Here is a 14,904-nt window from a genome sequence, read left to right on the forward strand (position 1 = left end):
AGGCTTAAAGAAGATTTTCCATTCGTTTTCTCCTCTGTTCTAGAAAACAGTCCTGAGAAGGGAACAGAGTGAGTAATATTATCCCCAGTGTTCAGATGGGAAGACTAAAGTCCAGAGAGATGAAGGGAGTCACTTGAGGTCACATAGTGTGTCAGTGACAAAAGCTCAGCATTGGGGATGCCAGAGGTACACTCTCTGCTGGGCCCACCTCCGGGGGAAGTGAACCTCTCTGGTGGGAGGAGGCAAAGGCACCACAGGAGGTGGGCCCCACCCCAGGCCCAGTCCTGCCCCCAGTTGGTGCCAGTGAGGAGGTCAGCAGGCATCAGGACTACCCTAGAGCAGGCGCAGGTGTGACGGTGGGCAGCCCGGCCCCTCTGCCGGCCTCCAGCTCCCTGCCATGGAGTGAGGATGAGGCGGTGCGCTGTGGGAGTCAGCCGCCCCCAGCCCCGGCACTTGCAGCTCTCACATTCTGGGAATCAGATTCTTGAGAGGCAAGCTGGAGAATTCCTCCTCAGAGCTGCCGCCCACCCGTCCCTGGGCGCCAGCCGTCCAGGCACGGTGCTGGAGGAGGCTCCAGGTGGCCCGTGGGCTGGCCCAGCACGTGGACGGGGGAGCTGGGGTCTGGGCAAGGCTGGCACCCCGTGTTCCTGGATGACGCGGGGAAGGGTGTTTACTGCTTGTGGCTTCCTGCTGCTGCCCGCCACCCTTTCCAGGGAACCTGCATGGAGGAAAGCCCTAGACGGGCTTCTGGAGGGAGGTCATGCCCTCTTGCCCCATGGGCTCTCTGCCTCCCCCACCTCCCTTCCTTGGGAAACAGGTGTCAGAGGGCCCAGCCCCACGTATCGTTGGGCTGGCAAGGGCTTTGCTCTGACCTCTGGTGCTGAGGTGGCCCCACTCCAGGCTTCTGGCTGCCCCACCAGTCTAGAGGGCAAATGAGTCAGAGGGCCTTGTCCATGTGTTGGGAGGTATTTGGAAGCAAGTGCAGAAGTGAAGGGTAAACATTACAGGTTTTTTTCCTCTAATTTTTTTTCTTTTTTGCTACATAAGCACAACCTGTTTATTCTAGGAAAATGTAGACAAATATAAAGAAGGATCCAAGCCACCCAGAAAGAGCCTTTCTGACACCTCTTTGAAACGGTTCAGAGATCATAGAACTTGAGTCCAAGACCCGCCCAGCTCCTCACACTCCCAGGGCGGCAGAGGGGATGAGAGCTCCGGCCCCTCGCACTGTGTCGGGCCCTCCTGCCCGCTCCCCAGGGTCTGGACAGGGGGAAGTGGGAGGGGTGCGTCCAGAGCCCCTGCCCAGGGCTCCTGCCTCCTTCCTCCCGGATGCAAGAAGCCCCCGACACAGGCAGGAGAACTGAGGAAGGCCACAGCCACCTTGGCCTCTTCTGAGGGGTGTCTGCCCGCTCTGCTGGGCTTTCAGAAGCTCCTCGTCAGCCGCTTTTTCCAAACTCCAAGATGTCATGAATCAGGACCGTGGGGAGGGGCTGGGGTTCCTGGAGGGTCTTTCAGTGACTAACATGGGGCCAAGGGCCAAGGGATGACAAAGCAGGGACCCTGTTCTGGGCTTATCATGTGTCAAGGATAGAATCTGCCCCACAGCCCTGCAAGATGGGTGCTCCTCGTCCCTGCGCAAAGAAAGCCCAGAAGGTGAAGCTATTTCCCCAGGAACCACATGCCTCTGGGCCTCCGGGGATGGGGTGGAGGGCTGGCAGGTTCCAGGTCACACGCAGGGTGGGCACATGCTGGGTGTGGGCGGAGGCTGCCTCCTCCGTGACACGCAAGTATGACCCAAGGCACCCACCCTGACCTCTGCTTGCTTTCAGAGCTGTGCCCCCGACACAGCCCCCTGGACCCGACGCCCCACGCGCTGGTGCAGCCCATCTCTGCCATGCTGGCCTCGGACCCTGCCAGCTGCCCCCGCTGCCAGCACGAGGCGGGCCGGCGGCCCTCGGGCCTGGGCAGCAGCGACTCGGGCCAGGAGGGCTCGGGCTCTGGGGGCTCGGGTGGCGGCGAGGATGAAGCTGACGGAGACAGGGCCCGGAGCAGTGAGGACGGGACCTCCTCGGACCTGGGGAAGGAGGACGAGGAGGAGCAGGCGGACGGGGCTGCCGGGCTGTGCGGAGACGTGTGGCGGGAGACGCGAGCCAAGCTGCGGGGCATCGTGGACAGCAAGTACTTCAACCGGGGCATCATGATGGCCATCCTGGTCAACACCGTCAGCATGGGCATCGAGCACCACCAGCAGGCCAGTGGGGGCGGGCACGGGGCGTGGGCTGGCACGCAGGCGCAGGAGGGCCCTGGGCAGCCCGGGTCTGTCCAACACTCACTTTCTGTCTGTCTCCCCCCGGCCTCTGTCCCATTCATCCATGTGGCCTCAGTGCCTGGCCCAGGGCCAGCCACAGAGGAGGCCGAGCTCAGGGTGAATGAGTGACCAAGTGACTACTCAGGGTGAGAACGAGGGGTTCCAGTTCTGTTCCCTCAAAGCGTCTCAGCCTGGAAACCAAGGCACCCACAGCCCACTCCCTGCCAGTCCCTGCCAAATCCTAACTTCCATTCACCACCCCTCCACATAAGCCTGCTTGTCTCTTGTCTCCAAAACAGCTGGACTGATCTTTCCAGAGGCTGGGATCTCCCCTGCCCCCAAACCTCCACAGCCCCCATTGCCCTTGGCATGAAATGCAGACTTTTCCACTGATATTCAAGGCCTCTCGTGCTCTGCCCACAGTGTACCTGCAGCAGGTGGGGCGCCCTCCTGTCCTTGACGCACCCCCTAACTTCCCCCTCACCTCAGCCCCGAGGCTGCCCTGCAGAGGCTGTCCCCCATCTCCCTTCTTGGCCAAACCTGTGGTTGCTTCTGTCCTCAACTCTGGGTGCACGGGGTGCAGGGAAGGTGTTGGCTGAGTAGAATGGTGTGTCCCAGGCCCCCTGGGCCATCAGGGATACTGCTGGGGTTCAGAGGTGAGATGAGTTCAGAGAAAGGGTCCCCAGGGGGGGATAGCACGTGGGGGAGGGGACAGCTTCTGGGAGGTGGCAGGAGCACAGGGAAGGTGTGTACAGCAGGGAAGGAGGCTGTTGTGGGGACACAGGATGGAGACCTGTGAGGGGTTAGCACAGATGTCCCTAGTCCATGGGTCATACCTGGGGTGACAGCTTTGACAAATCCAGCCCTGGCTTCATTTGGAATAACATCATTTTCTGGCTCCCATTGTGCCCCAGCCCTTAGGTGGGGGGCCCTCCCCTAACCTGCACTGCAGCCCTGTGAGGCTCTGCATCTGGCAGCTGGTGACCCTGAGGCCCCAGGAGGGGATATCTCCAGCCCAAGATCTCACAGCCAGACAGGGGTCAGATTTGAACCCACATCTTTGTGTGGCAAGACTGACGCCCTACAGGGTTTTGGTTTTCGACGCCCCCCTTTTGCTTCCCTGTGGCCCTCTTTCTGCAGGGCTGGCCGCCCGCTGTGCCCGGGGGTGGGCCACACTCTCATTTCCCTGTTCATCAGTTCGCCAGACACAGGCTCTATTCAATTTACTGAAATGCGGCCCCTGGGGCTGCCACCACTCTGCTCAGAGCTGCCTGTTTGCCGGTTTGCCTGCCATTCCAGCTTAATTAAAAATGTCTTGGGGAGGGCTGGGGGAAGGTTCTCTGCAGGGTGAAGCTGGTGAGACCGGCAGCCCAGACCCCCTGGCCTAGGGTCCCACCTTCTGGCCTTCGCCTGGCCAGGTCAGACAGGGGCCAGAGGCCTGGCTGGGCCTGTGTCCCCAGGGAGAGCCCCACAGGGAACCGGTGCTGTTGGGATACTGGCTCTAGCTTCTGGGTGGGGCAGCACCAAGGGTGTCCATCACCATCCTGCTGCACCAGAACTTGAGCCCTGTCCCTGCCAGTGGCTTGTGGAACTAGCTTGCAAGAGCCAATTTTCTCATACTCAAGGATTTGGCAAACCCGTTGTTAAAAACAGTTGGTAGCTTGAAATTGGCCGTGGTGGGAGTATTTACACCATAGAAATTGGCACATGTTGCAAATCAGGGCTATTTTTCAGAGGCCTGTTTGCCAGCGTACTGCTGGCTCCTGCCTTCTCAGCCATCCTCCCAAGGCAACACGGCAGCCAGTGCTGCTCCGTTCGCTGGTCCAGCCTCTCTCTCTCTATCTGCAGCGTCAGCCTCAGGCCAGGCCACAGTCCCTGCTCAAGCCTCCTCAGGGTCTCCCTCCCTGGCCTGGCCCCCCTCACTCCTGCCACATCCTACTGAGCAAGGTTTTCAGCCTCCATATGGGGAAGCCGCCTCTCTGGCCCCGCAGGTACCCCTGTCCCCTGGCTGGTCTGGGAGAGGCTGCCCTCACCGTCCAGGCTCTGCTGCTTCACAGGACCCTCCCTGGCCTCCTCATCCATGAGCAGGCGCCCTAACTTCATGCCCTTTTCTTCATAGGGATCAGCTCCCATATACTGATCACCTACTAAGCGCAGGTATTACCTCCACCCCCTTCGCACTCTGAAGGTCACTGCCAGAGAACTGAACTCCATCAGCTCAAGGTCTGGGCTCCGTCCCTGGTTCTGCTGTCGACCAGCAGGGAGGCCTTGGGCAAGTCGCCTGGCCTCCTTCAGCCACTGTCCCCATCTGTAAATGGTCACACGGACCCTCCTTCCAGAGGGAGGGTTAAATGCATCAAGAAGCCTGGTGCATAGTAGGTCCTCACTAGTTAAGAATAATTTTCTAATTTTTTGTTGGAGCCTTACACCACCACTCTTGGAGTGAGCTTCCTATATGCCATCTGGAGTCTCAAAAAATTATTAATTAAAGACAAAGTGAGGGGGAGGAAGAATTTAAAAAATGTTCTCTTTAAAGCGGCTCGGAGTGGCAGCCATTGTTTGACCGAGCTCTGCGCAGGGCCTGCTCGTAAGCCAAGGGTAGTTTTGCTCCGCAGCCCCCGCTCCCAGACGCTGCTGGCAGGGAGCGGGCTGCCCCCGAGTTTATTTTGAGCAGCCTCATCTGAGGGGTGCCTGCGGAGAGAGGTGGCTCAGGGCTGTCTGGGGGGCAGGGATGGAAGGGGAGGAGCAGGAGAGACGTGATTGTATACTGCCCCTCTCCTGCGGGGGAGGTGACTGCAGAGGGGAGGCATCCTGGGGGCCCCACCCTACCCTGGCTGCCCCACCCTACCCCGGCTGCACAACCTGCCTGCAGGGAGCTTAGTGTGGCCACTGGGTTGGGGGGCTGGCAGGTGGTGAGGTGGGGGGCTGGCAGGTGGTGAGGTGGGGGGAGGCAGGTGGTGAGGTGGGGGGTGGCAGGTGGTGAGGTGGGGGAGGCAGGTGGTGAGGTGGGGGGCGGCAGGTGGTGAGGTGGGGGGCTGGCAGGTGGCTGCTGTCTTTCTCCTGCTGCGAAGTGTGGCCACCCCTGTCTCTGGAGTCACAAGCACTCAAATGAGAGTTGAGATTGTGGGAGCCCATGGCCTTTAGGTGGTCGCTGCTGCCAAAATCACAAGGGAGTGTCACCAGGGTCCTTGTGGCCACATATGTTCCTTGCAGGCACTGGCCTGGGAGGAGGTGACAGGGGAAAGTGGGGGTCAGCCAAGCAGGGGCCTTTGTGTGACCCATGAGGTGGTCAGATGGTGCCGAAGTTGGCCCCCCACCCTGCATAGCCCTGGGGTGTAGGGCCCAGGACAGTCTGTGACAGACAGGTAGATGGGGTCGACTTGGGCAGCCAGATTCCTCCATCATCATCTGATGTGTTGCACGTCTCCTCCCTGTGTGAGCCTCACGGCAGCCCTCTGGGGCAGGCAGGGTGAATGTCTTGTCCCCACTGGGCAGACGGGGAAACAGGCTCAGAGAAGTGGACTGGCTTGCCCAGTGTGACATGGTGAGCAGCTGTCAGCACTGGGCTCTCAGATACGGAGATTGAGTTGGAGGTTGAGTTGGAGGTTGCACAGAGCCGGCGGGAGGTGGGTGGGGAGGCACTGCTCCTGGGAGCAGGCTGTCTGAGCGCACCCCTCTCCTCCTGAGCTGGGCAATGCTGTCCTAGAGCTAGAGGATGGTGACCAAGTTGGACAACAAAAAAGAGGGTCAGGCTGAGTGGGTAGCAGGGCAGGGGTGCAAGGAGCCTCTGTAGGGAAGGGCTGACCCTGGCTGGGGCAAGTCCACTCTCTCCAGCTCCCAGAAGACAGCATTCAGGGCCTTCAAATCAGTGGATGGGTCAAGTAGGCTTTATTCTCTTTTCAGCAGCTCCATCAAGTCACTGCCAACCCAGGTCTGGGGTGACTCCGGGAAGAGGAAGATAGAGTGGCTTAGTGCCCTACATTCCAGCTCCGTGAGGGCTTAGGGGAGAGAGACACCAACATGAGCTGCGGTTGGGGAAGGCTTCCTGGAGGTGGTGACACAGGAGATGGATCTTGAAGGATGACTCAGATTTCATTAGTGAGACAGGAGGGCCAGAAGCAGGCACCGGGAGCATACACATTCCCATGTAAGACCCTGAGTCTTCAAGGAGGATGTGCACCTGGGGCAGGGCCAACAGCCCAGGAGGCTGAGGGGGTCTATTCATGAAGTCTCGAGACTGGCTTTATATAACCTTAGGGCAGTGGGGAGCTTTGGAAGGCTTGTAAGCAGGGCAGTGATGTGTCTGTGGTGAACTGGAGCCTCAAGTCAGAAAAGTGGGGCAGGTAAAGACACTTGGGACATGGCAGGACGAGGGTGTGGGCCGGAGGGAGGAGACCAGTGTTTGAGATCTGATTCTACCACTGCTTGGCCATGGCCGGGGACTGTTGCTTCTCCTCTCTGAGCCTCAGTTTCCCTGTCTGTAAAATGGGGATACTATAGGGTAATATTTGAGGCTCATACCGGATAATTCATGGAAAGTGCTTAGCGCTACCTTGCACATGGGAGATGCTTTAATACCAGCTGCCATTATTATCATGGGGATGACGCTGGGCTCCAGGGGTTCCTAGGGGCAACTTAGAGACCCCTGCCTGACTGGGCCCTTATCTGCCCCTGCAGAAATGGTCAGAGGCCAGGCAGCCGGGCCTCCCAAGCCTGGCGTCCGGCAGGGATGAGCTGGTCCTGCCCCTACCCCTCTCCCTCTGCTTCCGGCCTCACCTCCCGCTGGCAGCCCCTCATCTGCCCTCTGTCCTCCTGCCTCTGGCTTAACTGGTTTTTCTGCCCCTGGCACCTCCTCTTCCATTGGATGGGTCTTTGCCATTTCCAGCCACCTGTCTGCAGTCTCTGCCTGTCTGTCTGTCTGCCTGCTCTCTCAGTTTCTGGCTCTGTCTCTAACTCACACACAGTGTCATGATCTTGGTCCCTCGCTATGTTTTTATCTTTATTTTTCTCTCTCTGTCTTGTCTCTCCACACCTTGCCTTTGCTTCTCACTCCCTGTGTCTATATGAGTCTGTCTGTCCGTCTCTCTTTTCGAGTCTCTCTCTGCCCGTCTCTCTAATGGCTGCCCTGTCCCTCTTCACGTACCTCCCCCCTTAGTCTCTCACTCACTGTATCTATATTTATCTGTCTCTCTCTCCCGCTCACTGTCTCTCTCCCAGAAAAATGCTCGCAGGAGTGATGGATGGTCCATTAGAAAAAGATTAACAGGTGTGCGCTTGACTAGAGAAACAGCTGTTGCGAGGGAGGAGGGGAGCAAGCAGGTGTCCTTTCGGGGAGAGAGAGTGGGGTGGGGGCTCCTCCTCAGCTGCAGGTGGGAGGGAGTGTGTGCAGCGCGTGTGGCCAGAGCCAGCGCTGGCCATTATGGACTGTCAGTGGCTGCATCTTTCATCTCTGTTTTGGCGGGCTGGGAAATTGGTGGCTCCGAGCAGCATCTGGGCCCTGGCTCAGCCGGGGATGCTGGGCCCCAGCTCCTCCTCACTGGGTGCCTCTCTCGGGGGCCCACTGCCCTTTTGGGACCATTTTGTGAGTCAAATGTAATTACAGATGGAAATAGCGCCTTCGCCTTTTATCTGGGCTTGAGAAGAGCTGGCAGTTTTATTAGATTTCTCAGACACCAGGCGGAAGGGAGGGTTGGGTTATTTTTTTCTCATCTCCTTTTGACCTGAGTGGAGTCAGCGTCAGGCCCTGAGGCCTGGTCCCCCGGTGGAGGGGCGGTGCTGGTGATGGGGGCTCTCCTGCCTCCCCTAGCCTTGGCTCGGGCTGGTCCCTGTGCCCAGATACCCTCTCTTCCTCCTGTCCCCTGCTCCCCCTTCAGCTTGAGGTCTCACTGAGATGTCACTTCCTCCAGGAAGCTGCTCCTGACTCCACTGTCTGTGTTCCCCCAAAACACCCTCAACCTTCCTTTGTTTTTAGCATCTGCCGACTGGTTTGTTAACTCGTGAAATGGGCTTTGTCAGTGGAGCCTGCCCTTCTCAAGGGCGGGGAGAATGTCCTGATTCGATCACCACTGCCCACCCTGGCTAGCACGAGCCCAGGACCTGACGGATGCTCGGAAGACCTGTGGAGTGCATGCAGCTGTGAATGAGTGGGTGGATGGGTGGATGGGTGGATGAGTTTCAGGGGGCGGGTCGGTGTGTGTACTGGGAGAGCAGTTTGGAGTCTGACTTGGTGGCTCTGCCACAGCCTTGCTGTGTGGCAGTTCACCTCTCTGAGCCTCAGTTTCCTCATCTGTAAAATGGAGATGCCATCAGCGGCTTCATAGGTTGTCTGAGGCATCAGTAATTGTGTTGGTGTCGGGCTCAGCAGGGGCGCATGGTCAGGCCTGACAGATGGCCTTTCCCTTCTCCGTGATCAGGCGGGAACAGCCTGACTCAGTGGTGAGCAGAGACCAGACGCTTCACTAGTCCTGGTGGGGCTGCAGAGGGGGAGATGGGCTGGGGCCTCGTCTGGCCCTCATCTCACTCCCCTTGTTTTATGGGTGAGGAAACTGAGGCCTGGCCGAGGAGGAGGGGACCTGGAACCCTGCGCCTGGTCATGGCCAGCAGTGTGGCCTGTTTCAGACACTGGTGTCCCTCGAGTGGTCCCACTTGCAGGGCTGTCACTTGCTGCTAAAAACCAGCAGGTACACAGCTCCTGGAGTAGAGGGTGGCTCTATGGCCAGGGGGACTAGCCTCCCTCTGACCCGCTGGTGACTTTGATTCTTAATCTCTCCGCTCTTAGTGTCCTCTGAGAAGTGTGTGAAGTAAGCCCTACCGAGCGGGTGGTCAGGTGGATTAAGAGCTGTCGAGGCACACGGTAGATGTACGGTCTCTGTCCTCCCTCAGGGGGCGTGGTGGTCTCCAGCCACAATGCTAGGAAAGTGGAGAGAAGGGAGGGCTGGATGGGGAGGTCTGCACAGGCAGGGGTTAAGGGCAGGAGTCTTGGAGCCAGGCTGCCTGAGTTTGAATCCTGGCTCTGCCCCTTACTAGCTCTGCAGCCTCAGGCAGGGGACTGGCCTCTGAATCTGTTTCCTCATCTGTATGATGGACTCTCATGAGGGATTAAGTAACATGATGCCTATAAAATGCACAGAACAGGTCCTGCACATGCTCACTAAGTGGGTTAGGGTCATGGGTAAATAGGAAGTTTCAGCAGCTACTGGCCTGCCTTTCTGTCTTGTTCTGTGTTTAGTCATGTGACCTTAGACTGGTTTCTGAGCCTTAGTTTCCTCATCTGTAAAATGGGTATCATAACGTGGCCCTCAGTATGTAGTACCAGCATCGCTGCCAAATCTGTGGAAGGTCAGTCCCATCTCAGTGGACCCCTCAGAATGGCAGAGATGCAGCAGAGTTGTCAGGTTCTTGAGGCCAAGTGCAGGGGGAGATGGAGCTCCAACGAGGACACCAACCTGCAGGTCATGGAGCCAGGGTGGCTGAGCCAGGCCTCCCTGCCTCTGCGAGGGTCCTGAAGCTGATGGGTGTCAAGAGGGAGGGACCTGCAGCTTCCCTCTAGCCTGACCGGGCCCCCATCCCCTGCCCCAACACCCCTACAGCCCGAGGAGCTGACCAACATCCTGGAGATCTGCAACGTGGTCTTCACCAGCATGTTTGCCCTGGAGATGCTCCTGAAGCTGGCTGCCTTCGGGCTTTTCGACTACCTGCGCAACCCTTACAACATCTTTGACAGCATCATTGTCATCATCAGGTGCTGACCCGCTCCCTGCCCCCAACCTTCCAGGCTGTGGGCCTAGAAACAGAGCGGAGCAGGAGGGGCACTTCGTGCACTGACCCCAACCAGTAAATGAAGTACATGAGATGAAGGCAGCCAATCATCCTGAAACACAGTTATCAAAATATTGTAGAAGTTGTGACTTAGCAATGTATGTGCTTCTGGATGAATGCATTAAATAGCAAGATCTAGTAGTGGGTCCATGACTACCACCATTCCCAAGAAAGGATGAGCATAAGTAATATTTGGAAATATCTGTATTGGCCACCATGTGATAGAAAAATATCAGTGATTTCAATTGGCTACGAGGCCATAGAAACTGCTAATTCTCTGTTGTTTGTTGTTGACATTTGTAATCAAAAGAATGTTAAATCTCAAAAAGTGGTCAGTGACATTCATGGACCGTAGACTTTTTTGGGGGGGTCCACGGAATCCAAGTTCAGAGCTCCAGATTTAGGGTGCATGGAAGTGCAATGATTGTGAAACAATATTCCTTGGATGAATGAGTGAATAAATGGAAGGTCTTCGTCTCTCCATCCTCCCTGGCCTCTCCTTCCTCTGCCTTCATCTCCTCCTGGCCTCCCTCCTGCCTCTCTCCCTCCCTACCCCTGCTGGCCCCCTCCCGGCTGCAGCATCTGGGAGATTGTGGGGCAGGCGGATGGTGGGCTGTCCGTGCTGCGGACCTTCCGGCTGCTGCGGGTGCTGAAGCTGGTGCGCTTCATGCCCGCGCTGCGGCGCCAGCTCGTGGTGCTCATGAAGACCATGGACAACGTGGCCACCTTCTGCATGCTTCTCATGCTCTTCATCTTCATCTTCAGGTGAGCCCGCCACCCTGGAGGCCACACCTGTGGGGTCTGCTGGGGCCGTGGTTAGGAGCCTGGGAGTGTGGGTGGTTGAGCTTCTCTGGGTACCACTCCCGACCTGGGTGTGAATCCTGGCACCATCACTTAACCCCCTAATGGCTCTAGGCAACTACCACCCCTCTGAGCCTTGGTGTTCACTTCTGTAAAATGGGACCGACACTGCCTCCTCCCATCTTACTCGGTTGCTCAGGAATGAAAGGTGGGTGGGCAAAGAGCTTGGTGTGTGTGAGTCCCTTGAGCCACCTCCATCCCTCCCCCAGCATCCTCGGGATGCACATCTTTGGCTGCAAATTCAGCCTTCGCACGGACACGGGAGACACGGTCCCTGACCGGAAGAACTTTGACTCCCTGCTGTGGGCCATCGTCACAGTGTTCCAGGTAAGCAGCGGAACATGTCCATGTCTGTCCAGGGAAGGGGTTTCTCCCAGGATCACTCTTTGGAGGTGCCCCCAGCCTCAGAGAATTCAGGGAAGAGCAGCAGCCTGACAGTGAGGCCCCTCAGCCCCGGCCTCTAGTGGGCAGGTCCGGAGTGCGGGGCCAGGCTTGGAGCTGGGTTGGCTGCCCGATGCCTGTCTCTGCCCCTCCACTCCTGCCCCAAGACTTTGGATTCATCCCTGAGACTGTTTCTTCACATGTACCATAGTTTGGTTGAATGGCACACAGGTGCAGTAGGGGCAGAAGGAACAAGGGGAAGAGGCGGGGGTGGCTTGTGCCCTGGCTGCTGAGAGGATGGGGTTGTGGGAGCAGTCAGGATGGAGCACCAGTCCGCCGGGAGTGAGTGCAGGGCAGGAGTGTGTGATGCAGGCCTTGAGGGTGTGGGCAGACAGACAGCAGGAAGATCATGTGTGTGTGTGTGTGTGTGTGTGCGCACACACGGGTCTGCGGCTATGCCCCTAGCTAGGGCCATGATATGCGAGGACCCGGGGTATGCCCAAGCACATGTGACAGGGTGCTGTAGGTGTGCATGGGCTGCAGCACGCCTGAAGCTAGTCCACCCGGTGGGCTGGGCTGGGGCCTGGGGCTCTCTTGGGCTGAGCCCTTGTTCCCCGTTCCCCCACAGATCCTCACCCAGGAGGACTGGAACGTCGTCCTCTACAATGGCATGGCCTCCACCTCCCCCTGGGCCTCCCTCTACTTTGTTGCCCTCATGACCTTTGGCAACTATGTGCTCTTCAACCTGCTGGTGGCCATCCTGGTGGAGGGCTTCCAGGCAGAGGTGACTGTGGCCCTGGTGGAAGATGCACTCTTTTGGGGCCTGCACGAGACTGGGTGGGGGGATCTGGATGGGGGAGATTTGTGAGTCAAACATCTAGCAGGCATTGGGTCTCCAGAGGAGGGGCTTGCCCATGAGGCAGTAGAGGCAGTGAACTCTCCATCACAGGAAATGTGCAAATGGAGGCTGCATCTAGGATCCCTGCCTTTTTCCCAGGCGTGCAGGACTAGGCCTCTCCACCTCTGAGATTCTAAAATCTCCAAGATCTGGGATTCTGGATCACGGCTCCTCCCTTTTATGAGGCTTTGGGGATACTTACAGTCAGGCAGATGTGGGCTTGTGGCCCAGATCCTCGTTAGCTTCTCACTTCCCTTTTTTGAGCCTCAGTTTCCCTATCTATGAAATGGGGGGAGGGTGAAAACACCCACTGAAAAATTCAGGAGGGAGGGAAGGGCTTAGCTGACTTTTGTTCCAATGTGAGGGACCGTCTCCCAGGGCGACGCCAATCGCTCGTACTCGGACGAGGACCAGAGTTCATCCAACATGGAGGAGTTTGACAAGCTCCAAGAGGGCCTGGACGGCGGCGGAGGTAAACAGACCTCCACTTGTCACCTAGGAGGCCAGGACTCTTCCCCTGAGATCTAGGTGGGCAAAGGGCACAGCATCTGGTTTCCCCTCAAGCCAAGGTTCGGGGACAGCTAATTCTCTGTGGCTTCTTATTTACACTTATTATTGAAAGAAATGCTAAATCTCAAAAAGTCTAGTAACATTCATGGCTCTCCTGAATTCTAGCCACAGGGGTAGCTGCAGCCCACCCCTCCACACAGCATGGCCTGTTGGGAAGAGCCTTCAGCCTCAGGATGCCTGGGTTCTGTTTAGCACCTCTGGGCAGCTTGGAACAAACTTCCCCAACCCATGCAGTGTCCTTCTTGGTAGCCAGGCTGGACAGTATCTGCCTGCTTCCTGCAGTGGCCACAGAGTGAGGTTCTCATGAGCTGGCCCTGAACACAGCAGGCAAGGGATCCACTCATCCAGAGATAAAGCTGAGAGCCTTGCAGTTGGGGCAGAGGGGAGGCACACGTGATGACGTCCAACCGGGAAGACTTCCTGGTGGAGGAAGTCTCTCCAGAAAAACTCTTAATTTCTCTTACTGTCCATGTCTGTTTCTTTTTCTCATGGCTTCTTTTGCTCTTGTTCTGTCCTTCTGTCTGCCCCTCCCTCTGTATTTCACCCACCCCCGCCCCCAGATCCCAAGCTCTGCCCAGTCCCCATGACTCCCAATGGGCACCTGGACCCCAATCTCCCCCTGGGTGGACATCTGGCTGCAGCATCTGCCCCTCGCTTCTCAGTGCAGCCAGACCCCGTGCTAATGGCCCTGGACTCACGCAAGAGCAGTGTCATGTCACTGGGGAGGGTGAGCTACGACCAGCGCTCCCTGGTGAGTCCTTGTGGGGTGCTCTGCCTGGTTGCTCCCTGCTGGTTGTGTGCTGAGGGACCTTGGGGAGAAATGCCTGCCAGTTCAGCCCCAGACTGGTGCCTAGGCTTAGGGCACCAGACTGTCTAGCCAGAACCAGGCAGGGACCATGTCTGTTGCATTCCTGGATGCCCAGGGATCGAGCAGGACTTGGCAACAAGGAAAGAAAGAATGAGCAGTGCCAGTGGATCTGGTGTAGGGAACTGGGTTTTTGTCTCAGCAGCAATGTGTAGGGTAAAGAGTTGGGCTTTGAGGTGGTGCAGACCTGAGCTTGAATCTGGCCTCTGCCACTGCCAACCTTTGTAACTGTGAACAAGTTACAGCCCTTCTTTGAGCCTCAGTTTCCTTTCCTGCAAAATGGGCAGATGCCCTAACTTGCTGTACCTTTCTCAAGAGAAGTGAAGTGGCAGGAAGGGACATAGCCACAGGGTGGAGGTGCCCTCATGTCCCTAGATGTGGCTAGAGTGAGAGGCAGGACAGGGAGAAGACCCCTGAGGTCCAGCCTGTTCCGTCACCCATTAGACGGGTGGGTGGCCCTCACTGGGCCTCAGCGGGTGTGCAGGGTGTTAGTCACAACCATGGGTGTGTGTGATGGGGCTGACCGGAGTCCCGGGCTTCCTCCCAGTCCAGCTCTCGGAGCTCCTACTACGGGCCGTGGGGCCGCAGTGGGGCCTGGGCCAGCCGCCGCTCCAGCTGGAACAGCCTCAAGCACAAGCCACCGTCGGCGGAGCACGAGTCCCTGCTCTCCGCGGAGCGTGGCGTCGGCGGCGGCACCTCCCGGGGCTGCGAGGGTGCCCGGGAAGAGGGGCCGCCGCGGGCCGCGCCCCTCCACGTCCCGCACGCGCACCACGCGCATCATGGTCCCCATCCGGCGCACCGTCACCGCCACCACCGCCGGACGCTGTCCCTTGACACCAGAGACTCGGTGGACCTGGCCGAGCTGGTACCCACCGTGGGCACACACCCCCGGGCGGCTTGGAGGGCTGCAGGCCCGGCCCCCGGGCACGAGGACTGCAATGGGAGGATGCCCGGCATCGCCAAGGATGTCTTCACCAAGATGGACGACCGCCGGGATCGCGGGGAGGATGAGGAGGAGATGGACTACGTGAGTGCGCGGGGCTCTAGGGCCGGCCGAGGGGCCCACGAGAAGATCGGACAGAAGCGGGAAGGGTGCGAGGGGGCGGGGCTGGAGTGGGAGGGCCCGACCAGGCCCCGCCCTAAGGGGGCAAGGCCAAGAGGGAAGAGGGCTTCAAGTGGGTGAGCAGGGGGCCACAACTGCCC

The 14,904-nt window shown here is 58.3% G+C and overlaps 1 protein-coding gene across 1 annotated transcript in view; it reads left to right on the forward strand.

Moving 5' to 3' along the window:
* Positions 1–14,904, forward strand: part of CACNA1I (calcium voltage-gated channel subunit alpha1 I) — a 126,668-nt gene that overhangs the window by 90,352 nt on the left and 21,412 nt on the right. Inside the window, exons 11-18 of the mRNA XM_072973559.1 lie at positions 1,830–2,251; positions 9,898–10,049; positions 10,706–10,891; positions 11,197–11,314; positions 11,997–12,152; positions 12,645–12,738; positions 13,397–13,587; positions 14,249–14,728. Coding sequence (XP_072829660.1) covers positions 1,830–2,251; positions 9,898–10,049; positions 10,706–10,891; positions 11,197–11,314; positions 11,997–12,152; positions 12,645–12,738; positions 13,397–13,587; positions 14,249–14,728 — 1,799 coding nt within the window. The remainder of the gene's footprint in view (positions 1–1,829; positions 2,252–9,897; positions 10,050–10,705; positions 10,892–11,196; positions 11,315–11,996; positions 12,153–12,644; positions 12,739–13,396; positions 13,588–14,248; positions 14,729–14,904) is intronic.

This window comes from Vicugna pacos, chromosome 12 (genome assembly GCF_048564905.1).
Source record: "Vicugna pacos chromosome 12, VicPac4, whole genome shotgun sequence".
Taxonomy (NCBI): domain Eukaryota; kingdom Metazoa; phylum Chordata; class Mammalia; order Artiodactyla; family Camelidae; genus Vicugna; species Vicugna pacos.